General features: G+C 37.4%; 1 protein-coding gene across 3 annotated transcripts in view; it reads right to left on the bottom strand.

Moving 5' to 3' along the window:
- The window catches only part of LOC124605368 (nardilysin), a 391,451-nt gene that overhangs the window by 244,556 nt on the left and 119,464 nt on the right, over positions 1-27,431 (bottom strand). For all 3 annotated transcript variants that reach the window (XM_047137001.1, XM_047137018.1, XM_047137009.1), the window contains exons 6-9: positions 26,925-27,130; positions 26,677-26,841; positions 19,891-20,012; positions 19,690-19,810 (exon numbers count right to left, since the gene is read on the bottom strand). In XM_047137001.1, the coding sequence (XP_046992957.1) occupies positions 19,690-19,810; positions 19,891-20,012; positions 26,677-26,841; positions 26,925-27,130 (614 nt within the window). The remainder of the gene's footprint in view (positions 1-19,689; positions 19,811-19,890; positions 20,013-26,676; positions 26,842-26,924; positions 27,131-27,431) is intronic.

The following is a 27,431-nucleotide window of genomic DNA, read 5'->3' as shown; positions in this document are numbered from 1 at the left end:
GGGGGGGGGGCAGTAGGGTGAATAGACTGCTGTAGCCTGTTGTGGGGTTGAGTACCACTGTGGGCTTATGGCAGGGATGAGGGACTAAGCCTCTCCATTGTTTCTAGTCACCAGTTCAATACAATACAATACCTCTTACATAATTCTAACTACAAAGCCAAGGATTATTTTGATGACACTGAGTAGGGAATAACATTTAATAATAATAAACAACAATCAGTTTCAGTGAACTTTCATAGTCAAAGAAATCTTACGGTAAAATCCAACAACGAAAACAATCAGTTACTGACAAACCTTACCTACGGTAATTCTCCCCTGACCCACGGTTCTGGGTGACCTTCCCGAAATCTACCCCTTTTCCTAAACCTCTCAAGTCCTTTTTCTTCAGCCCTCTTCCTTCCCCTTCAGCCTTCTGCCTGAAGACTGAGCCAATGGCTCTGAAAGCTTGCCAATTGGAACCATCTTTTATGTGTGTGTTCTGCCACTGCTTACCGTAAAATCCCACGCACACAATTTGTGATGGATAATTCTAATCTCTTTCCATTTTCTTGAGCTCAACATCTCATTCTTTATGCATAAGTACATGCATAAAAAACAGTGAATACAATATACCAAAATTAACAATACAACATGTTAATCTAGACCTACTTGAGATAATATTGCTGTATGCATGAAGTAATTACTTTCCAAAAATTGTTTCCTTTTTCAATTAAGATGACACATCTACAATAATTTTGTGAATAATCTACAAATGAATAAACAACTAACTAGATTTTCATTTGATTAGTAATTGCACTCTCTTCCTAGAGTTATCAGTAGAGGCCAGTAAATGTAATCTGTAAATGGAGCACCTATTTTAGACAAAATTCGTACGTACGAATTTAAAAGGCTGTTATGCTATGTGCCCGAAGACAAAGCCTGATTGCTTGAAAAAGTCTTTCTTTATTTAAAAAAAATGTGGTATTGGAGAGCTTTTTGACTGGAATGTTTCCCCTTTTCTTTGTTCATTCATAGCCGTGCTAAGTGTACTTGACAGTGCTATACATTGAACCTACATGGCACTCAGCGAAGCAGAACTGAGAATAACTGTCTTCACATGTTAGGGGAAAAATTTTGCAGCAGTCAAAATATGTGGAATGGTTACATCCATTAAATTTCGGGCATGCAGCCTCACAAATACTCAGCAGTGGCTTCTGAGGCAGTGCTGCTGTGCCGTGGCACCAGTTGTATGAAAAAGAAAGAAAGAGAAATCTACATGGATTGCGTGTAGAACACTGTTTCAGAGTATGTATTTTCTGATTTGAAAAGGCACATTTTGACGTGTGCGCTCTCGCTGTGGTTTTCTGAACCTTGGAGCCAACTGCAGATTGGCACTGCTTCTCTCAGTGAAAGAGTGGGCCATCCGTTTCTACACACTCATTACAGCGGTGAATGGAGCCACAGCTGGTCTGGCTACCAGAAAGGACCTATTAGAAGCACAGTCTGCCATGTAGCGATTATGTTAGAATACATCGGGGCACAAATTTCTTGTAACATAGTTCTATAATATTTCTGCAAGTTAATGCTAAAGCATTCCTAAATGCATATTAATGCTTAATTAAATCAAATACATAAACAATAAACTTAATTATTGTTATAAATAGTTATGTACAATTTTAATATAATTATGCACTTAGATTTTGAAACTAAGATGCACTGTTTCAATATTGGTATATTTCACAACAGCAGGGCTATAGGAACAGAACAAAAAATCTAACGTATTCACCACATGTTGAGCATCTGTTTTTCAAAGAACAGTGTAGTATTTCTGTTTATACTTGTTACGTTCATGTAATACAGTTCTGTACAAGCTTATGTAAGGTCAGGTGTAGCAATGCAAGGGGTACCAATTTTGTTATAAAAGTCAGTAAATTACTCAATGGACAGTATTTTTCAGTACAGGTATTTTGTTCATTCCAAGCAAGTGTCGATTCATGACGTCATTGTCCAGACACAAGTCAACTGTAATCTGAATCTGTTTTAGCAAACTAATAATTTCTCTCAGGCGATAAAATTCAACTGATTATGAAAAACAAGTTCTTGAAATTTATTCACAACTGGAAATGTTTAATTAGTAATTACATGCCATAATTTATTTGCTTAATATAAAGATGTTTTTAATTTTGTATGCATAAAAAAGAAATGTGAATTTATGTGCAGCTTTTGCTTGAGACGAGTTATCACTCAGAGTGCTAAAAGTGAGCGTGTACAGTTTGATGACGTATGTGGTGAATTTTATTTTGTGATCTTGACCCGAATGGAGAGTAAATCCAGTTTCATTTAAACTTTACGTGAGATAGACACATCACGTTATTACAAAAGAGTCATTTTGCCCATTAGGGAAAACTGAAACCTGCACACTTGATTTGAAATACGTTACACGCCAGTGCGTGATCAGGCTGTCCAGTAAATCACGTACAATAGTTACAAATGTGTTTGGACTTAATGCACCAAGTTAGAAATTAATTTTGAGACAAGTGCTGATTTTGACAAAAAATGAACCAAAAGTTTATTCAAAATATTGAGGTCCAGTTTTCATTGAGATACATATCACCTTGTTGATTACGTTGCCTAGCAACACTGTAAAGCATTAGAATGATTTGTGATGTAGTAAGGCCCATTACACAGACAAAATTTTACATGAAGTTCCTTGACCGCATGAGAGTATGAGAGTGTTTTTCTTTCCATAAATGCCAATGAACTCGCATTTTCAAAAGTTAAATTATTAACTGTTGTGTAACTTCATCGATTGTCCTACACCACTACAGAACTTGTTGTATCGTGTCTCTTTACAAGAGATCTCAAGAAGCCAGGATAAACAAAAAGAAGAAAAAGACCAAAGAAGAGGCATCGGTATCCAGGTAATTGACCTTATATAGCTGTGTGCCCAGTGTTATCTGTAAGGGAAAATTTAGTTGACTGTGAAAATAGCAAACGTGAACAAAGTAAATGAGTTATTAAAAATGCCATTTAGTGACAGGACTCTAAGTGAAAAAATTCAGATAAAAACACTAGGTAGGCCACTCCCGAATCTAAATCTGCAGCAGCAAACAAAAAATCTATGTCGTAAGATCAATCCAGAAATTTACCAAACAACAAATGGATTTGTAGCTCTGAAGAAATCAATGTTGTTTTTTGTTTTCCTTGTGTGTTATTTGGGGAAGATGTTCATTGGGGTATGACCAAAATAACTGATATTGGGCACATATGGGCTAAAATAAAATTACATGAAATGTCAAAGCGACACATGAACAATGTGCTTGGCCTTTCATTTCTAGCCCAAACCAACATTCAGCAGAAATTAGATTCGCTAAATAGGCAAACAACTGACAGCCACAACAAACATGTAGAAAAGAAGAGATATATATTGAATTTAATTGTAAACTGTTTTCAATTCTGTGGTGTTTTGGAACTGGCTCTCAGCGGCCACGATGAATCTGATGCCTTTCAAATTAAGGGGGTTTTCCGTGAGCTGATTCACTTGAGTGTGGAACAGGATAAAGATCTTCACATTCATCTTAGTCAAGCATCAGTGTTCAAAGGCATTCCTAAGACTGTTCAGAACGAACTACTGCAATGCATGTTGGAAGTGTACCGTGATGAAGTTCATAAAGGGATAAAACATGCTGATTATGTTGCAATCATCACAGATGAAACCACAGATGTGACTTGCGAATTTCAACTGGTGGTTGTTCTGCATTGTATTGTTGAGGGAAACCTGAAAGATTTTAAACTTTGTTAATCGAGGAATTCAGAATGTTCCTACTATAGCTGAGAGTACTCTGAAAGAAATTAAACAATTAGAGATGACGGAGCAAAACTAATAGCTCATAGTTACGACGGTGCAAACATTACAAGTAACAAGTCGAATTGGGTTCAGAAGCTAATTAAAGACCAATACCCGAATGAAAACTACATCCACTGTTATAAGCATCAGTTCAACCTTATTATATCTATGGCAGCCTTTGTTAATCACAAAGCCCGCATTTTTTTGGAACGTCTTTCAGGTATTTCTTCGTTCTTTTTTTACTCGCCACAAAGATCAAAGTTGCTGCATAGCATTATTCAACAAAGTAACGCTAAACAGGTATCGCCGTTATATTTTAATTGTATTCAAAAGCATGTTACTACTAGTATGACCGACCAAATCATAACAAATCGCGCGGCGTGCGTTTTTAACGATAACTTTATGCTATTCAAGTTCCGTTACAGCTGTCTTGACTCGTAATGTTACACGGCCCCCCAGACTGTGATGTCTTGAAGAGGGTTCCAGACAGAACAGGCTTTTTTTTTTTTTTGTACTGTGACAGGAGAGGGTATTTGTTTCGGCGAATACACTCACTCTCAGATTCACTCAACAAGTCAGTACATACATTCTACAATATTTAAGTTGAGTTAATGGGCCTAGACAAAATGCCCTTAACTAAATTCCACATTTGTTTATAGGTTGTCTTAGAAGCACTTCGCACTAATCACTTCATATTCACACCACATTTTTTTTTCTTGGATGAAGCCCTCAGTTCTTCAACCGACTGTGCAAGGCAGGGATCACAGCCGGGTTCGACGATTGGCATCCTATCCCAAAACCCTTATCAGGCCACTTGTTTAACCAGAGAGGATTTGGTCCTTTTCTTTTCCTCTTAATTCCACTTTTAAATCATCCATCCTCGCTGTTTGGTGAGAGGATAAATCGTATTTCAGCGTCGTCATTGTTGCTGATACCAAGAAGGTATCTCATGGAAATCGTCGGTACATTCTTTAATTTTCTTTGTAAGTTAGTATAAGTACGTATTTATCCATTGGTGCTTTTATTTAGTCCACTGAGTGCAGTCTTGTATCATTCAGTGTTTCTTGAATCTATATTTTGCTCATTATTGATAATACTTCTTCAGGTCTATGTGGGGGAACAAGCCTTTAATTACATCAGTATCACAATCTGCCAGGAGGTAACTCCCTTCATGAGGTATTTTCATTATTTTATATGGACCTGTATATAAATATTGCCATTTCTTATTCAGTCTTTTCCTGGTTGATGCTTTTGGGTGATTTCTCAATAAAATTTCTTCCCCTACATCATATGTGACTACTTTCTTCACATTTTTATCAAAACGGGTTTTTCTCAATTGTGCTTGATGCTTCAGGTTTTTGTAGACCTTCTTCACCATATCTTCTTTCTTGGTAATATTTTGTTCTATTGCAGGTAATTTCTTCATCCATTCTGGCACAATACTTTCACCAAATACTATTTGGTTAGGTGAATAACCTGTCGATAAGTGTGGTAAGTCATTATACACTTTCTCAAATTCATAAATCCAATCGATCCATTTATAATGTTGTTTGGGTATGTACGTCCGTAAAAATCGGTTCAACTCTCGGAAGATTCTATCAACCGGATTTCCACAAGGGTCAAATCTTGAGATGTAAATGTGCTGGATTCCTTGTTCCTTCATAGTGTCTCTCCATACTTTGCTTGTATAATAAGCAGCGTTGTCTGTCAAGATCATTATAGGTTTGCCAAGCTCAGTTATATAGTTGTTGATAAATTTGCGTAACATGGGTCGAACGTGGAGATTTTTCAAAGGATATAATTTCACATATTTTTAAAAGAGATCATAGAAAGCCAATACATATTTGAACCGTCCACGTGTCATGGGACATGGCCCACAGACGTCACATGACACCAACATTAAAGGTTGTTGTGGGATGATAGGATGTAATTCTATCTTCCGACAATAGTTTATGGGTTTCGCCTTCTGACATATTTTGCACTTCTTAATAATATTTGTAGCTATACGTCCCAAATTTGGATGATAGCAGTATTGTGCTATTTTGGCTGTACATTTAGCGGCACCAAAATGACCCCAATTCAAGTGAGTGTACCATACTAGTGATTCTAAATATTTATTTGGAACACAAACTTTCCAAACATCTTCTTCATCCTTCCTCCGATACAATATTCCGGATTTTAATTGATACTGTTCTTGAGAGTGACTTAGCGTTTTTCTTTCAACAGCATGCCTAATGGCTTTCCACAACTTATCATCTTCTTTCAGTTGTGGAAGACTTCGAGATAGCTGTGAAATCTGCCTCTCACAATATTGCCTTGATAAATTCATGACTTTAAAGTCAATAGTCCGTTCTTCACACTCGTCAGCATTCTTTCTTTTCGGTAATCTTGAAAGAGCATCGGCTATGATGTTGTCTTTCCCTCTGATGTATTTGAGCGTAATATCATATTCTTGCAGTAGCAAGGCCCACCGGGTTAAACGTGAATGGAACATCCTTCCTGTTAAAATAAAAGATAAAGCTTTGTGGTCGCAGAATACAATGATCTTCTTTCCATATACAAAATAGCGAAACTTTCTAAGTGACCAGACCACGGCCAGTACTTCCAATTCAGTAGTACAATATGCACGTTCACAGCTAGAGAGTGTTCTGCTGGCAAACCCAATTATCTTGATGGTACTGATATCTTCTGGATTGTCCATCTGGAAAAGAGTGGCACCCAATCCTGTTTCAGAAGCATCCGCAGCAATATAAAAATCTTGATCAAGTCTCGGATGATGTAACATTGGAGCATTAGTCAAAGCATTGCGGATGTTATCAAAAGCTTGCGTGCATTCGGAATTCCACTCCCACATGACATTTTTTCTTAACAGCCGTAACAAACAGTCTTGGCTTCCTAACTGATTGGGTAAAAATCGTCGAAAAAATGAAACTAAGCCGATAAATGACTTTAATTCCATTCTATTCTTTGGATAAGCACATCTGTTAATCGCATCCATCTTTTTAGGATTTGGTTTTATCCCTTCAGGAGTGATTATATGTCCAAGAAATTTCAATTGGTTATGAGCAAACTTGGATTTGCTCAAATTTACAGTAACTCCGTATTCCAAAAATTTCACAAAAACTCTTCTTAATAAGTCCAAATGTTCCTCCCAAGTTTCAGAAGCAATTAGCAAATCATCCACATATAAAGTAACTTCATTCAAAAGGTCTCTGCCCAGTACGGTATCTAATGCCGATATGAAAACACCACCGCTTATTTTCAACCCAAATGGCATGACAGTAAACTGGTAACTTCGGCCCAGAAAAACGAATGCAGTATATTTTCTAGATTCTTTCGATATTCTAGTTTGCCAATATGAACTACGCATATCCAAAGAAGTTAAGAAGCGGGCACCATAAAACTTTTGTACTAACTCTTCTAGGTTCTCCGGTCGCGTTTGTACAGGTATAATGATCTTATTGATCTCTCTGGCATCCAACACCAATCTGATGTCACCATTGGGTTTAATTACCGCCACAAGAGGGTTACAATATTCAGAATCTGAGGGCTCAATAATACCCCATTCTAACATTTTATTGATTTCCTTTCTGACTACTTCTTTCTTTGTCCATGGGATAGAATAGGAAGTACGACAAAAGGGTTTATGTGCATACGTCTTTATATGGTATTCAAAGTCTTTTATTATACCCAGACGTTTACTAAAAATTGACTGATATGCTTCCAACAAGTAGTACAGTTCATCCCTTTCGATAACAGATAAATATTCTGATTCTAACACCTTTTCCTGCAATGACATTTTATCCATCATTTCTTCAGAACATTCAATAAGGCATATATCATACACATTTTCATCATCAATACTGACATATTTTACCATTAGATTTATACACAATTGATTTGGAATTACTCGGCCCTTTCTCAGGGTGGCTGTCAAAACATTACCATTGGAATTAAATATACATTCACCTTTCTCTAAATTAATGATTGCACCGGTCTCACATAAAAAATCCAAACCCCAGATACATGGTACTGTCATTTTAGGAACAACCAGGAATGTACTTTCTATTTGAGCCCCCTGTATTGTAACGTCAACACGTACCTGTTTCACAACTTTTTGCATTTTTGCGCTGAACGCGCCAGACACGGTACATCCTGTGATAGGAAAAGTGGGCATTTTTACCCCTCGGCTTATCTGTTTTAAACAGTCCAACGTCATGACACTAATAGTTGCTCCAGTATCAATTAATATTTCAACATCAACATTATTTATACTTGTTGGAATTATTGCCTGTAAAATTTGTCCACATTTATTAGAAACTTCAGGTTTTTCTTCAATTAATTCATTACTTATATCCTGATCATTATTGTACCTTAATACTCTCAGTTCAAATTGATGCCTGCCTTCCTTCTCCTTTCCAGTCATCCTAGGAAGGCATTTGGTGACTGGTATTAGTTTAATCTATCTCGTTGAGTCATCGGTGGGGGTTCATGAACTTCCACAATCCGTACAGTATGATCCGAGTTATGGTATTCACCCCGTCGCACATTGGAGGCTCCTTCGCCCATTGGTATAACTCCTTATGCTGGATGAGGACTCGAGGCATTTGTTCCATCCTGCCGATGAACATTATGCTTCGAATTATCTTCCCAAGGTCGAATGCAATTGGGTTCATCACTTGGGTACCTGTTACTCTTATTAATATCACTACTATGCACATTCGCGTCATCATATCGAGGTTTACCTCTAGCACAGTAAGTATCTCTTCTATATTTATTATAATCATTGTTTTTATTGCAACCATAGGATGAAGATTGTCCACGCTCCTGTGATGCTGGTTTGACCTGGTTTTCGGTATTATTATTATCATACGTTAAATTATTATTATAATTATTCGTATTACTATGAGTGTGAGTCGACATTTGATTACTACTCATTTGTCTTGCGTCTTCCATAATCATATCTATAGAGTCAATCACCGACAAGAACTGTTCTACATCGTGGTCAGGAACATTTATTAACTTTTCACGTATATTTATGGGCAACCTTCCCTTCAAAATTCTGATCACTTCCTTGTGAGAAATTGGATCACTCCAATAACGTGTCTTATTTATGTACTTTTCAAAATATTGCCATAAAGTACTCCTTTTACTGTTAAAATACTCAGGTTGGTAAACCTCTTTTCTTAATTTCTCTTGTTTACTCGACGACCAGTATTTAGCCAAAAAAAGTTGCTCAAACTCAGCGCAAGTATGGCAACTTTCACTTACTTCGGCAGCCCATAATGCGGCTTCTCCGGTAATTTTGGATACTATAAAGTGAAGTCGGTCGTGTTCTGACCAGCTACGCGGAAATATTCTTTTGAAATTATTGATAAAGATTTTCGGATGCAGGTTGTTCTTTTCAGTGGAGAATGTTGGGAATTGTCTACTTTTAAAAATGCTGTTCTCCACCTTTAAAGAAGACAAATATCCTCGCTGGCCGAAAGAATCATCATCTTTACCAACCGAATCATCAACTTCCCAATGCAAATTTTCACCACAATTGTACTTCGTATTATCACATGTTCGGTTGTTTTTCGACCTATTCTCCGAACGTTTGTCCTCTGTCAACAAATTTTGTGGTGACTTTCGTTCTAACTCCGCCAATTTATGATTGGTTTCCTTTTGCCATTTAGGTAACTCATCAACTATTTTGTCTTTTATTTTCTGAAATTCGCTAGTGAAGAGCTTAATTAATTCATCATTTCTACTCAGGTCCTCATTGATATTTTCATTTGGCTGGGATCCAATAGTAGTCTTAACCTTGTCTACAATTTCATTTCCTTTTACTTCTATCCATTCAGATAGATCTTCGTCAAGTCTTTTAGTTTGATCTACTAAATACTTGTCAATCCCCTTACAAGCATCAGACTCAAACTCGACTATTTGTTTCGAAAGCTCTTCTATCTGTGCGCTAGCACTGAAACAGCTGCTTTCACACTTAACCATCCTAATGGACAGGCCATCATAACTCTTCGAAACTACCTTATATTTCTTTTCTACGCCATGAAGTTTTCCCATTAAATTATTATATTGCTTTTCTAAGGTGTTAGAAAACTCTACATCTAGTTCTCCAAATTTCGCATTTAATTGAGTCTCCCAGTCCGCCTTTAATTCTTTCTTAGTATTTTCCAGTTTATAATCAAAGGTGTTCAGTTTGCTTTCCAAAGAATCCATTTTAACTTCTAATGAACCAAATTTGGCCTCAAATTTTTCATTTAACTTTTGATTGTCCTCTTTTAATTGCTTATTATCTTTTTCTAGTGAACCAAGTCTTCCATTCATTACACCCATTTGAGTATTTATTGATACCAGCATATCAAACATTTTTTGATTAATATTTCCATTTTGAGGATCAACTTGCTGATCTACATCCGAAACCTCAAGATCTTTATGTTCTCCCACGCTGCTTACCTTACTTATCATCGTATTTGAATCTCCTAACGGCTCTAAATCAATAATTGTATTATTATCTGTACATGTCTCCTGTCCCACATTGAGCTCATGGGATGCATCATCCCTTTCCTCTTCACTTTCCTCTCTCTCTCTACTCATTACTCTACTCAACTGCACATTATCATGTATTCTTTTTGTTCGTTTTGACATGATTATTCACTACCAAGACATACACTTATTTTCACTATGTATTTATATATATTTATCTTCCGAAATCACAAGTCTCAACTTCCTTTTTTTTTTATATAATTATACAGTTATTTTAATCATACCTGGTAGTATCGCTCACTTTTAGCGATTATTGAAGAATACCTCTTTCATTGGACAGACTCACTGGCTGCTACAATATTTTCCAACTCGAGGGTTCGTGAATCCGGATGACACTCGACTCGATGCAGCAATCCTCCTCGTTCGAGCCGCACATTGTGGCGCCACTTCTACCGTATCTTCCTTCGCCGTCGGTGTTGTCGTGGTTACCGTGAGACACCGTTATACCAAGAGGAAAGGCGCGTCGATCTTAGAGCATGAGATATGATGACCTTAAGCCATAGACAACACACGACGGTCACGGTAGCACCTGATTCCGGAATAGCTGCAGTAGTTAAGATCTACAAACTATCCCCTGTTGACCAGGTCCCCAAAACTTAACTCGTAACGAGATCCCTTCAAAGCAAATTGTCATAACGATCGTCTATAAAGGCTTCGTACAACGAGAGTACATGTTACGGTTTATAGAATAATAACAGATACGACCAAACTGTCTTGTCTCTTCTGCTTTATTTAACATAACTTCGTTCACAGTTTCATTTCGCATCCATCACTCATTCACCGAAACCCTTTGATGAACAGTTTTGGTTGCATAACACCAACAGTCAATGATAATGATACAGCTTTTCTCCTTTTTATAAATTGAAGCCCGCTCTCCGTGATATAATAAAAAAAACCGGTCTCAATACCGCGTGCCTCGTGAGACGCGAATAGACTTATCCTGGAATTGACCGCCCTGTAGGTGTACTCAATTTAATGACCACACTTCACTGTCTGCTATTTCGCGTAACTGAATGTCCATTTGTTAGTCTGATTATACACTGTAGCTATTTAAAATTCGCCCCTATATTTTTCACAACGCACAATTAGCACTTCGTTACTGGTTTTCTTTTTTTTTTCTTCTAAGAGTAAACGGAAAAAAAAAGACGCCGTATCATCGGCTTAGTCGATATAAAGCAAAACACCTTAATATGCCCAATTTTACCTCTTCTTATAGGATCGGCTACCTTACTCATTAATTTATTACATATTATTTTCAATAACGCTAAACAGGTATCGCCGTTATATTTTAATTGTATTCAAAAGCATGTTACTACTATTATGACCAACCAAATCATAACAAATCGCGCGGCGTGCGTTTTTTAACGATAACTTTACGCTATTCAAGTTCCGTTACAGCTGTCTTGACTCGTAATGTTACAAAAGCTTGGCCCGTGTGTGTGTGTGTGTGTGTGTGTGTGTGTGTGTGTGTGTGTGTGTGTGTAACGAGATGGAATTACCATTCTGGAGTGGTAAAAGACGTTTTTGAAAACAGGGAAGATCCTATTGCTTTTATGGAAGTCACTGAAACAAGTGAGAGCATAAAACTATCTTCTACTATTGAAAAAGCTGGTTCATACAAACAAAGACTGTATGATAACGAATTCATTTTCTGCTATTATTTTTCTATAAGATAATTCCTCATCCACGCATACTTTTTAATCAGCTTCAAAAGAAGATAACCGAACCGACCAAAGCAAAACAAGACATCCAGAACTTTGAAGTGGTAACGCGAAACTTCAGAGATGACATTGACTCAATCCTTAACAACATTAGTTTCAAAAATGACGAAATGATGCCTGCCAAGAAGCCTTGGATTTTTTTATGGGCATAAAAACAAAGAGATGCTTTGGAAGTGTGGATTGCCATCCTTTCTGAAACAAAACTATATTTTCAGTTCACTGGACACCTGACTGCAGCCAACTTATTTGATATAAATTAGTTTGACAAACACACCTCAAATTTTCCGCACAAACACCTTGAAATTACAGACACATATACGTTTCTGGAAAAAAGAAATTAGAAAGGTTGAGCTTCAAGACTTCTATGTTAGCTTGAGTTGACAGAAGTTTCTGACACAGTTTCGTTTCTTTCGCTGATTCTAGAGGATGAACTTTGCGACTCATTCAACAAGACTGTTAAAAGTTTTGGAACTGCTAATAACAACGCCTATCTTGACATTAGATGCCGAGTGATTCTTTTCGTTCTCAAGGGAATTAAAACGTTCCTGTGAAACCTGATGAAAGAAGAACGACTGAGTGCCTTCGGGATGCTATCCTGTGAAAAGTCATTTGTGTGTAACTTTGAAGATTTCAATTTGAGAGTGACAGATTTATTTGCCAACAAGGAATGGATTTCCATTACCGTTCCTACTAAATATTTTGAAGCTGTCATCCCAAAATCATGGAGTTGCTGCTTTTGGTGAGTATAGTGCCTTTAGTTTTAAATGTCAGTAATTTGATTAAATTTTGCTTTGCAAGATCCAGATTACAACTTCGAATAATTTATACATGCTCTATTATTTCCGATACTCATGTTGTAGTGGATACTTTTCTGGCAGTCTGCTGCAAACATAAAACAAACGAGGAGTTCTGGCTGTCGAGGGGAGAAGAGTGGAGTGGGAGAACAACCCATGCCTCTGTCTCACAGGGCTGGCAGCCTACGACCATGTTCTGTGCTCCTGGAAAGGCAGAACCGATGTAATAATGGACACATGGATTGCGATTCCTTCTGTTGTTGTGTGAGTCATATATAAACCCCGTGACAGAGCAAGATTGTTCTCTGCACTCATTTCAAAATAAGAAAAGGAAACAATCAGCAAGCACAACTCAAACAAAGCAGTGCATATAAATTATTAGGTAATAGGTAGAGCGCAATTGTTAGCTGAAATTGGCAGTGTTGTTAATGTGGTAGTTCAGCCCCAATCACCACTGGTATCTTGAGCAACCATGCATCAAAACACCCCGTACTTACGACTGCCACATAAAAGTGACTGCACATACTCTGTGAGCAGTGAAGAATTGTGCTGTTGATATGTGTGCACGCGCGTGCATACGAGTGTGTGTGTGAGAGAGAGAGTTTCGGAGTCAGTGTTACATTTAATATCTCATGCAGACATGGTAAAAAGATAGCTAAAGCAACCCCCCCCCCCCTCTCTCCCTCCCCCCCCCCCCCTCTCTCTCTCTCTCTCTCTCTCTCTCTCTCTCTCTCTCTCCCCCCCCCCCCCCCCACCCCCCACCCCCCTCTTATACAAACACTTGCTATCATGTTCTCCAGGAATATATCAAACTCTCACTGTGCATAAGAAGGGTGCTATTGTAATAAGTGTTTATTTCTGTTTCCCTATACATTTTTTTATATAATATCTTATGAAATATATGAATTATTGACAAAATGTCTTAATACGTTTGATGCCACCAAATTAAGTTCCCCCCTCCAGTCACATATCATCCAGCCATCCTCAGAATGAGTTGCAAGACTGACAACGAGGTGCCATGTGCAGCCTTACATACTTCACTGTGGCAGTACTGTGCATGCTCGTCACAGATTTTGGTTCACAGCAAGGGTGTAAGGGTGTACACTTACACACACACCGCCTGTGGTGGAAGTGATCTGACATTTGATTTGCTTGTTGATGTTTATTCAGCAGCAGTAACACCTTGATGACTTCTCTGTATGTTTTTGCGAAAGCACAAGAAAAACATGGCCAAAGGTTGAAAGTGATCACTGGCCCTTTCTGCTGTTGTGAGGGTTCTAGTCCCATGATGGACCAGGATTAGTCTCTTCTCTCATTTCAAAATACGGAAAGGAAGTAATGGGCAATGCACAACACACAACGGCTACCACGCAACTCTTTGGTGAGGTTGGCAGTGTTGTGAACGAGGTACTTTAGGCCCAAGTTCTACTGGTGCTACCACAGTTCATAACAGCCACTACCTAAAACTGCCATGTTAAATGTATCCACATTATGCCAACTTTTGAATTTTAGCTAGCAGACAGATGCATTTGTTTCTTTGTTCTAAGATGCTAAGTCTCACAGCTGTGCCCTACATTGCATTATGCAGCATTTATGTTATGCATGCCATTCTACAGCCCACAACTGATGTGGTTCTAGAGCACTAGGCACAGCAATACAGTGTTGCCTTCTTGTACTTTTTACTTTGTAAGCATGGTCTTACGCCCAGTATCTTCCCAAACCTGGCTTCGCCAGATGACATGCAATACCAGTATCCAAAAACTGGTTACATTTTTGATATACGCAGAAGATAAAGCTGTTTAAAACTATCTCCATAAAATAGTTCATCTGGGTACAATTCACTACGCCACAGCACATATTAAGTAATTTTGTGTTTTCGCATTCTGGGACAGAATTCACATTCTTTTTGCATTTATTGCAAAATGTCAGTTTTTCACGTCCCTGTTATCAGTTTTTAGTAAGCAAATTGTAATTCTGCACTATCACACATCTTTGTTTATATGGTGGCTCCCAAAAAGGATTTGCACTTGTTCATGTTTGGAGCACTTCTAAAAACCTCCTGCACATCTTATTATTGTGTTATTGAGTTTATTCCTGCCACCCTAAAGTTCCAGGAAAGTTTTGATTGGTTGGTTGGTCGGCCGGAGTTCACAGTTACTAACAATATAGTAATTATTTAGGATCTCACAATATTTGTGTCATTTTATGTAGGTCATCATGTCATAAAGACACTAAATTTCACTCAAGTGGAGTACTATTGCAACAAAATACAACATTAGACAACAATGGGATGTCTTTTTACAGCTGGACATTCTTTGCTCCATCTGTATAAATATAAAGGAAGAGACCCACCAACTGATGGACTCAATATCTGAATAGAGGTAGAGGTGTAATGGGTGTTCATTGATTAGTCTCAAATATATGAATTAGACATGAACATACTGAAACCTACAAGGTTGTTGTGTATCTGGTATACGTCACCACCTCCCCTTCTTTCCTACTTTGAGGTATTGCCACTGATGCAGACAGACAGGCGCACACCTGCGTGTGCGTGTGCGTGTGTGTGTGTGTGTGTGTGTGTGTGTGTGACATTCAACAGCCAAGATCGTATAAGACACTTTTTTTTTTTCCACGCTGTTTAGAATATGTCCAGCACATGTAAACAGTTGTGCTGTAGTGTGCAATGTTTGTATGATGCAACAAGCAACTGTGAGCAATATGTATGAGGTGCGACAATAAAGTAATGAGACTGATGTGAAAAAAAATATTGCTTACCGTTTTAGTCAAGTTTAGTGTTGTCTCCTTCAAAGTAGTTCCCTTCTAATTTGCACACACTTTTTCTAGCACTTCTAACATTGATAGTAACATTTCTGGAACTCATCTTTTGTAATATCCTCCAAGACTCTCATCACAGCTTTTTGGACATCTTGTGTTGTTCGAAAATGGTGTCCCTTGACTGCCGTTTTAACTCTTGGAAATAGAAAAAAGTCGTACAGAGCGATATCTGGGAATAAGGTGGCTGTAGTAGTACTGAAATTTGTTTTGAGGTTAAAAATTGCTGTACTGACAGAGCAGTATGGGATGGCACATTATCATGATGCAGAATCCAATTATCAGCAATGTTGGCACAGACACAAAGAACTCTTTTTTCAAAGTCTTTCTAAAATTTCTTTGTAGTAATATTGGTTAACTGTTTGTCCAGGAGGCACCCACTCTTTATGAACAATTCCCTTGGAATCAAAGATACACACAAGCATGCATTTCACTTTTGACTTTGACATTCATGCTTTTTTTTGGTATGGGTGATCCCTTTGAGCACCATTGCGAACTTTGGCATTTTGTCTCTAGATCGTACTGAAAAAACCAACTTTCATCACCAGTGATAACACGGCTCAACAATTCTGGATTGATTTCCGTTTGCTCTAAGAGACTGGCCACCACATTTTTCCGTGTTTCTCGTTGTTGTGGTGTGAGATTTTTGGGGACCATTTTCGCATAAATCTTTCTCATATCAAGATCTTCAGTTATTATTAGATGAATCATTTCTCTATTGACGTTCAGTTCTTCTGCAATCATTTCCACGGATAATCTTCGATGAGATCGTATGAGTTCACGCACCCTGGCCAAGTTGACATCCGTCCGTGAGGTTGATGGTCGTCCACTGTGGTCTTCATCGTCAACATTCGTTCTGCCTTCACTAAACATTTTATGCCAATGAAAAACTTCCTCTCCAAAAGCCTTCTGAAGCTTACCATAAGCTGTCGTCGCATTTTCACCCAATTTAACGCAAAACGAAACGGCATACCGTTGCGCAATATTATGCGGTTCCATTTCCATGATGAGAGACACACACACGTGTTAACTTATTACAGCACAATTCACGACTGAGCAGTTGCATCGATGTGCCGCTTGGACTAGAAGCAAATTATAGACCAACATCGAAGATATTCTGCCTACGCAAGCCTGCAGGGTTGCCACATCTTGCAAAGAAAAACAGTCTAATTACATTATTGTCGCAAATCATACATGAACACAGCCTGCTGCATATGGTGCTTTACGTTTTTAAATATTTTAGCAATATCAAACCTTTCATTATGTGCTATTTTTATCCGCCTGACATCTTGTGCATGAGGTCAGTGTGAAATGAACATGTTGTACAACAAAAGATTTTAAAACTTGAAGGTGACAGCATAGCTCTCTCAAACTGAGAAAATTCAATCAGTATGTGTGTGTGTGTGTGTGTGTGTGTGTGTGTGTGTGTGTGTGTGTGTGTGCAATGCATGAGATTGTAGTGCAGGATGATAAGGAGTGTTTGTCCAATAATGTATAAGTCATATAAAGCACAAAATTACAAAAATGTATAAATTTACTAATCATCTTGTGGTGCAATTCTTCTTGTTATGTCCGTGCTGGCTACGAAAATGGGATGAGAAATTCTGTCTTATGCAAGGCACCCAGACGTCATAAAACCGTACTCAACATAAAATTCAACAAACTCTGTTTGGCTTATAAAACAGTACCTAACTACGTAACCATAACTGTAAACAACATGTCACCAGCCGCACAGCAGACAAAACATAAGGCGGAAATCATGTGCATAAAGCAAGAAATCTGGTCTTTGTATTCCAAATAACAGACTCTGAATATTGAACTATACAGAACTAGCAAATTGCATAACATATCCACCATTTTTACTAAAACAGTACAAAATAATATATTGGTACAGATATATTGTGTAGCAGAATAGCTACCAAAATAAATGGACATTAGCATCATGTAAGGTATGTTAACTAATGCATACATCCACTTTTTGCCAATTAAGGTATAAATGGAACTTTGACATAATGTTATAAACAACACAAATGTTAATATGTAACATACGTAACAGTTAAAAATTAAAAATAAAAATAAAAAAAATTAAACCCACTGAAGATAGCACAAAAGTGCTGAAACATATATGGGTGAAACAAAACAGAAAAAAGGTGCCTTGTTTAAGGCGGAATTTCTCATCCCATATAAATGTACTGTTAAATCATTTTGTCAAGAAGCCCAAAAAACTGCAGTGGTGTTGTCATATGAAATGAAAAGCTCTAAATAGAAGCCTTACAAAATATTTCAAAATTACTGTAATGGACCAAAGACGTAAGGAAGATCTTACAATATTTGGGAGAAAGACATTCTTAAAGATTTTAGAAAGATATACATCAATATGAATGATGTAAAAAATCAAGAACTTTGGACAGTCTGAACAACGTGGAAGAGACTCACATTAACAGACTCAGCATTTTGCTCTACGAAACTGTTTCTAACCGTATACTGAAGCCTCAGGTCAACAGCCTGTAATCTGAAGTTGTTATACATAATTTTAAAAAAGGCTCATATATCAAAAAATCCAGCTTTGTTGAACAACATAGGAAAAGCATCACAATTAATTATGTGGATTCCTTTTAAAGGATAAATGGTAACCCATCAAACATGAGCAATGCGGATTTAATGATTCATTAAGAACTGTGATGTTACAGGTCCACCTGTAAATAGTAACAGTGGATTCCTGAGGAAATAATATGTTCAGTGTTAGGAAAATGGATGATTACTTAGTTAATAATCACCAATATAGAGAACATACCAAAGATATTGCTGTTATCCACTGCATTAAAAAAATTGGTAAAATGCGCTATGGTGTCTGCAGCTTTTCCGTTGCATACTGCTGTTGGTAATGATTTGTGTGATGATTAGTGAAACTGATCACGACAAATCATGAGTCTGATATGGGTAAGCAATCACATTGCTTGTTCATACGATCCTAAATTTCATAACAGAAAACAGGTATTACTTTGTTTCACCTGCAGCAATTTAAGCTGCATTGTTAGGTCACAACCTAGCCACAAGCTCATAAATCATGATATGTTCAGAGAAAACAGCCAAATGTTTGTGGCAAGGAAGATTATACATTTCATTACTGGTCATTCCATTCCCAGACATTTAAGCAGTCCTATTAGGTCCCAACCTAACCATTACCTCAGAAACCATGACATATTCACAAAAAAATAGCCACATATTTATCACAACACAGATTAAAAGTTTCACTGCTGCTCATTCACTCTCAGATATTTAAGCTGTACTACCAGGTAACAACCTAACCACTACATCAGAAATCGAGGCATATTAAAAAAAAAAAAAAAAACAGCCAAATATTTGTAACAGTCAAGACTATAAGACTGAGTGATTATCACTGGGTACCAAATACTATCACCTGTTTGGCTACGACAAATGATAAAAAAATTTGCCAACAGCAGCAAGCAACGGAAGATCCATGGACACCTGTATGTGCACTTTGGCCAAAGAGAATACTATGGGCTGGGAAAGGCATATGATGGATATACAGAAAGAAAACTTACGCTGGTCAAAGCAAGATTACAGATTTAAGTCCCATTAAAATTGTGTCCCTTTGATGTGAAGCCCCAAGTTCAGATTGGACAAGGATGGGAAGAAAAATTAATGTCTCCCCACCCCCCCCACCCCCCCCCCCCCCAATCCCAATATCTGCTTTATGTAATTTACTTAAAGCTGATGACCAGATGGTGATTTGAATCACACTCCACCTGAAAGCACATTCACTCCCTTGACTCCCCTGAGAACAGATATGTCTTTTATAAATTTGATTTCACAATTGTCTATGTTTTATGTGTTGCATTGTTGCATTTACTGCATAATTACATTATAATAGACTATATGGTTAACATACACCAACTTCTCTTAAAATTCTGTAACATAAGTGTGAAAAAAGATAAAATCATTTTACCTGATCAATATTTTTATACCCCACTGCTGTGAGTACAATGCTTATGGTAAACAATGAGTACATTGAATTTTCTGCACCACCACTTTCATCATTCCCACAGTAGATATCAGTGGCCCATAATCTGAAACATACACATAATTATACCACAAACCAAACTAAAACTTTTCAAAGAAGGTGAATGTGCAACATTGAATAAAATACCTTTTACGTAACAACGCAAATAAACCACCTTTCCCTTCATGTCCAAGGACCCAGCTGAGATAATGGTGCGGTTTGCTGCGATATTTTGCCAACATTGGTGGAAACGCCCAAGTAAGGTCTACCTAAAACATTGAAAGCTTATGTATTACTACAACTGTGATCTACATATAATTGTCAGAATATTTGTTCTTCCATCACTGGAATAAAATGTAGGCAGGAAGTACAAATTGTGAAATAAATCTGACTTATGAAGTGTATGATTTCAATCCCCTGCATGGCAGCAGATTTCACAAACATTTTGGATTGTTCACAAAGGTCGGATAACAAACACAAAACATAAACATGTTAAGCTCATTGGCTGCTTACTTTCTGTAATTGAAAAATCTGTACCAGTGGTGGGCACTGTGTTTTGTGGCAAGAGAAGAGTTATTTCCACAGTACTGATGGATTTACCAGAAGCTTCAAGATTAGTTATGGAACAACCTGTGTTGGAAAAAAATTAGCTTCAGGAAACTGTGTCCAATCTTTTCCAAATTCTGTTCCCTGGGATCTGTATGTACACTGACATTTTTATGAGGTACTATGAAAAAAAATGAATTGCTGAGCCTTGTTGCCAAAAGAAGATGGAAGTGCACACTGTGAAATCCCCAAATTCAAAATAGTAGTTGAGGGAAACATAAAACATTTCACCACCCATGAAATAAATATTCAATCACGTTCCCAAGGCGTCTGTGCACTGTGATAATCATTGTGTTTAGCTTCTGGTTTTAATGCAATTAGAAACAACATTGAGCACAGCAAAAAATTATCAGATTTTGTAACTTCACCATAAAATTAACAACACTTTGCATTTTGTCACACTTCTCTTCTGGTACACAATATTAGGTAGCCAAGAGAAGACACGAAGCCAACATTCACAGAGATTGAAAGAATGTACAGGATGACTATAATTAAAGTTCCAGTTACAAAATGCAGTAGAAAAAGAATCTGTGTTCAATATTACATTTGAACAGAATATTATCAAAGAAGGGAGAAATGATATGGAAACAATTTTACCACTAAATGGTACTGTAAGTGGTAGGAAAAGCAAAATAAGAGACATGGGGTGCATGTCTGTCCCTCCATTTGCCTCTGAGATGCTTGGCATGACTGTCTCAATGCAGGACTACGAGCTGCTGGTAAAGCTGCTTGAAATTGATTCCCCAAATTTAACTTAACAGTAATAGACATCACCTGCACAAACATATGAAACTTTGTGCAGGACCAGGACTCGAACTCAGATTTCCCGCTTATTACAATTGGTATGAAACTGTAGTTCATCATCAAACATAAATAAAGCTCTTTTACAAGAATGGTGAATGTGCACCAGTAGCTCTGTAGAAGTTCAAGATACTTAAGGGTATAAAAGGCACTGGTTTTGTGTCTGCCAAGAGTCTAGAGAAAATGACCATGAAATTTAAAAAAAGACAGTCTCTTCTGAGATGCAATGTGGCAGAGAGAGGAAAACAACTGATTCCATGTCAGTAGAAAATGGAGCCACAGCACTGCAGGAGTCAAGCAGCGGTGTGCACACATGCAGTGCATGGGAAATTGACCAAACTTTGGACATGCCTGTGAGCACAGCGCACAAAATCCTATGAAACATCCTGCATCACTACTCGCACAAAATTACCCATTTTCAGGAGATACTTCCTGCAGATTTGACAGCAAACATTTGCACTGGAATTTCTTGCTCACGTGGAAGTGGACAATATGTTGTTGTTGTTGTTGTTGTTGTTGTTGTTGTTGTTGTCTTCAGTCCTGAGACTGGTTTGATGCAGCTCTCCATGCTACTCTATCCTGTGCAAGCTGCTTCATCTCCCAGTACTTACTGCAACCTACATCCTTCTGAATCTGCTTAGTGTATTCGTCTCTTGGTCTCCCTCTACGATTTTTACCCTCCACACTGCCCTCCAATGCTAAATTTGTGATCCCTTGATGCCTCAGAACATGTCCTACCAACTGGTCCCTTCTTCTTGTCAAGTTGTGCCACAAACTCCTCTTCTCCCCAATTCTATTCAATACCTCCTCATTAGTTATGTGATCTACCCATCTAATTTTCAGCATTCTTCTGTAGCACCATATTTCGAAAGCTTCTATTCTCTTCTTGTCCAAACTATTTATCGTTCATGTTTCACTTCCATACATGGCTACACTCCATACAAATACTTTCAGAAACGACTTCTTTAAATCTATACCCGATGTTAACAAATTTCTCTTCTTCAGAAACGCTTTCCTTGCCATTGCCAGTCTACATTTTATATCCTCTCTACTTCGACCATCATCAGTTATTTTGCTCCCCAAATAGCAAAACTACTTTACTACTTTAGTGGACAATAAATGACCATGAAATATTCTGTGAACAGACAAAACCTATTTCCATCTCTAAGAACAAGTCAATATGCAGAATTGCAAAAGACAGACAATGGAAAATTCATACAAACATCAACTGGTACTACTTCATTCTGCAAAGGTAACTGTGTGGTGCGGGTTGATGGCATCATTTATGATACGGCCATAGTTTTTCGAGGAGATAGGTCCTGCAGGCCTTGTTACCTGTACCATAACTGCTAAATGCTATGGAAGTCTTTTACTCGCCAGTTTCATTCCAACACTTTAATAGCTTGGAAGTGTAGGTGGGACCATTTTCATGCAACATGAAGCTCCTCCACACATTGCACAGCCAGTGAAAGTAGCTACTTAAAGGCATTTTGGAAATGCTACAATTATCAGCCACCATTTTCCCACAGTCTGGCTGTCCAGATCACCTGATCTTAATCCATGTGACTTTTGGATGTGCAGTTATTTGAAAAATGCTGTGTTCAGTGCTCCAATTACAAACATAGTTCAAATGAAGGCACAAATTGCACAATGCATTCTGAATGTGACCCCCTGAGACAATGTAGTAAGTTGTGGAATATGCCGTTTCTCCATTTCAACTTGTGGCAGAAAATGGTGGACAGCATATTGTTGAACATGTCATGTGCCAGTCTCACGAAATTTAAAAACCGATCTCATTGTTGCTTTTCATGAAGTTTTTGGCCTCAGGACCTTGGCACGGTGGATGGCCTTAACTAATTAATAGCGTCACAACTGTTAATGCTAAACTTGTGTGGTCATGCAATAAGCACCACCTAATAGGAAAATTTTTGTTAAACATTTCTCCCTTCTTCCATAACATTCTGTTCCAGTTCAACAACATTCTGAACTGTGGTTCTTTTTTTACAGCATTTTGAAAATGGAGCTTTAATTGTAATCACCCTGTATGGTGAGATAAAAGAAATTATTCAAACATTTAAATTTAATTGTGATGGGCCACCAGAATGCAACAGTAGAAAAAGGAAGAGAAGGGAAAATAGTAAGAGAAAGGAATGAAAGAGGAACCTGCATCGTAGAACTATGTACAGAGAATAATTTAATCTTTGCTAACACTCCATTTAAGAATCATGTAAGAAGATTACATACATGGAAGCAAGCAGTAAAGCAAAGCCGAAGAAAAAATTTGGGAAAGGATTTAAAGTTCAGGGAGAAGAAATAATAATACTTATGTTTGCAAAGACATTGTAATTCTGTATAAGGCACTGTAATTCTGTAAGAGACAACAAAGGGCTTGAAAGAACAGTTGAACAAAATGCAGAGTGTCTAGGAAACAGGATGTAAGATTAACACCAACGAAAGTAAAACAAGAGCAACAAAATCGGAATGCAGAGTGAATCAGATCAGGAAATGGGACACTGAAAATAGTAGATGAGTTCTGCTATTTAGGCAGCAAAATAAGTAATGATGGCCAAAGTAGAAAGGATAAAAAAATGCAGCCTGGTTATGGCAAGGAAAGCATTTCTGACAAGGAGGAATTTTTTATCAAAGAATACAAATTTAAGTTTTAGAAAGTATTTGTTTAAACTGTTAAAATATGGTGCTACAGAATAATGCTGAAGATTAGATTGATAGAGTGCATAACTAATAAGGAGGTACCAAATCAAACTTGGAAGAAAAGAAATTTATGGCACAGCTTGATTAAAAGAAGGGATCAATTAATAGGATACACACAGAGGCATTAAAAAATTGCCAATTTGGTATTGAAGAGAACTTGGGGGGAGGGGTAAAAATTGTACAGTTCAAATGTATATAGGTTGCAGTGGGGTAGCAGAGGTGGTGATGAGGTTTGCATACGGCAGACTAGCTGGGAGGACAGCATCAAACCAGGCTTAGGGCTGCAAACCACGACCAACAACAACAACAACATTGCAATATGATGGCTAGATCAGAGATCTAGGTGAATCATTTGTTCATCACTAATTGAATCCCAAATAAAGCTTTCATCGTTCAGCTAGGTACAACACCTTCCTTCCTATAAGGAAATCCATCACACACAGATATTTCCATACACATGAAAAAGAAAATTTTTGTGCTCTCATTGGTAGTGCATTCTTATGAAAGGGGTCTATTTATATTAAAAAAACTTTGTCATTGCTACTACAAAAGTGATTCAATATAAAAAATATCCACAAACAAAGAAACATATCGGTTCTCAAATTCTCAGTGAACATTACACTCCTGGCAAATATGTTGCTGTGAATTTATGCAGAATAAAAGGGGTCCATGGAACATTTAGAGATACAAACCAAACTGAAGCATGAAATAGTTACACTGAATGCAATGAGTTGTTTCAAGAACAACCTGGAAAAACATGGCTGAATAATGGGATATAAAATAGAACTGAAGTAAAATATGAAAGAGGAGGCAAGGTAACAAGAGCGAATACAACAATTCAGATCAAAAATAAATGCCAAATGTGAAAAATGTGAAACTCAAAATTAAAAGGAAAAAATAAGATTTAATATTCCATAAAATGAGGAAGACATTAGAGGTGGAGCACATAATATAGAGTCAGGAAACTGGCCACAGTGTTTCCAGAACTAGCCTGCTGTTCATGGAAAATTATTTAGAGAAATTAAGAAAAACTCATGTTTCAGTAGCTAGATAGGTATCTGTGTCCACAGTAACTGATCTTATTAAACATAAGTTCATCTGAAAGAGGCTTGATCTAACATTAGTTGTAATACCAAATGCACAGATACTGAATCCTGCTCTTCCCGAATGTGACTTTGGTGTGTAAAAGTGTGGTGGAAGTATATTCAGGCACACATAAATCATAAATTATTGTCATAAATTCGCAGGGAACTGTCAAAAGAAGACTATAATGATGAGATATTTAATGCAGATATTACTGCTCTGTAAAGAGAAGTGCTAACCAAAATAACACTACAACCTAATGGCTAAAGAAATCATATTTACTTACCAGATAGTAACAGAGTGACAGATTTAAAAAAAAAAGTAGGATTCATCCATCTGCTAAAAGTGTTGGAGGGAAAAAATCTATAGAACAATTAGTGAAGGAAGTTACTCAAGAATACAGAAAAGAAAGGAAGGATAATACAGTTATGGATAAGATACAAAAACTTGAGGAGTTAGAAGTTTGGGGAACGAGGCAAACAGAAAGGAATGAGACATTGGACATGCAAACCATAAACAAGGCGAAGGAGGAGAAGGAGGGAAGCTAAGGATATAGAATAAACAATGGACGGAAATAACATTAACTGAACAAAACACAAACTCAGAAATGTTAAGAGTGGGGAAAGAGAAAAATTTGCAATTAATTAAATGGATGTAAGAAGAAGACATGAACACTGGAAGATAAAAAATGACGCAAGACCCATAAGACCGATAAGAAGACAATAAACAAAACGGAAGGACAGTGATATACCCAAAAATTGGAATATTAGCTAAAATCTGAGCTGTTTTGATGACTGGATTTCATACAAGCAACTACCCCACAGTGAGGGTCCCAGATAAGTTTTGCACCAGGAGAGTCATAAGTGCATTAACCACATGGCAACATAGTTAGTTTAGGAGTGCCTCTGACACATTACTGCAGTACAGGATGGGAGGACAGCAAAGTATTACTCCAAATTATGTGCAGAAAGAAATGAGCAGGATGGACCTCATTTTAGTATTGGGCAAGAGAAGATAACTGTTCCAATCAAGAACCTGGGTTTCTTATTCCAGACAACTATAATATTCCATAATGATAGACACACCCTCTCTGTTGTTTTGACAACAATCAGTTGTGGAGTTGGATAGGGTAACTACTAGTAAGAAGGGAAGACAGTGGGTTGTTGTTTGTCTGATCAAGTAATGTGAATGCAGAAATGTTTATACGTATTCCAAGGATGTAGGGTGTTTCATATTTCACTCTGAATGCTTGGCAACTGAAGACACATGACTTGGTAGGTTTGACATTCCCCAAGGTATGAAAATGATAGTAAACATATAAAAAGGTGCAACTGGATTAAGAAAAATAAATTCAACAAGCATTAACATATCAATACCAAGAACCAGATTTGTGGAAAACTACACTGAAAAACAGATGGGTTAAGAGGAAAATATCTTTATCAAGCTGGTCTTTCCTGTCTGCATCCTAACTGAAGGTGATTATGAAACTAAATGACTTTGTTCTCAGGTGGACACTGGTTAAAATAATATTCTGCAATCTGCATATCACACAGAAACCACAATAATGAAACTGGATAAATTTGTTTATGTCCAAAAGTGCATAAACAGTTACTGTACTGACACAGAATATATAATTGGAACTGATTAGGAGGCGGCCTATGGCGGTACAAAGGCCTTCCCAACCAGCTTTCGTGTGCCACAATTTTATTCAAAACAGCGTAATATATTTACCTGAATAAGCTCTTTCACAGGCAACATTCTATATAGTTTGTGAAATACATCAGTGTCAAAAGAATTGACATACTCTGAGAAGTCATTTCGAGGTTCATTGTTGCATTGAATAGCCAGGAAATTATCACAAACCATGTCCTCCAGTGTTGTCATAGGCAGACGAGCCTGAAAATATGCCATCTTCAGTCTACAGACAACTGATACCAAATACAAAAAGGAGAGCTGATTCTGTAATGCTAAGAACGCACCTGTATAGCAACAGTCATCCGGTGAGCGGAGTAATGCCTTTTTCGGAAAGCATGCAATGTTTCATATAAGACATTATCATCTACATCATCTCTTAGTGTTTTCATATTACCCCATGTAAATTTTCTTGCAGGATAACCTTCTTTTGCAAGACTACAGAGAAACTGTTCTTTGCGAACCGAGTCCCGTGGTGCAGCCATCTGAAATTCTGAAACAGTAAATGTACCTGCACTGATTACCAATTAAAAACAGCCAAAAAATAATAGTCAGCCATTGCATTCCATACAATTCCCAACAGTGACCTCAGTTGTTACAATTTTATGCACTTCCAAAAGTCTTCAGTTATGCAAAGAATCAATTAATATTTCAGTATAAGTAAAACAAGTTTTATGAACAACCTCATACACGGATAAACTGAAATTTTACATTTGGTCTACCTTAAGCAGGTCACAACCTTTCAGAGAATTGTGTCTGATACCTCCTCACACTGGTCATCTCCAGTCCAGTGT

Source organism: Schistocerca americana, chromosome 1, assembly GCF_021461395.2.
Source record: "Schistocerca americana isolate TAMUIC-IGC-003095 chromosome 1, iqSchAmer2.1, whole genome shotgun sequence".
Taxonomy (NCBI): domain Eukaryota; kingdom Metazoa; phylum Arthropoda; class Insecta; order Orthoptera; family Acrididae; genus Schistocerca; species Schistocerca americana.
This window is presented reverse-complemented; position numbering and strand designations above follow the sequence as displayed.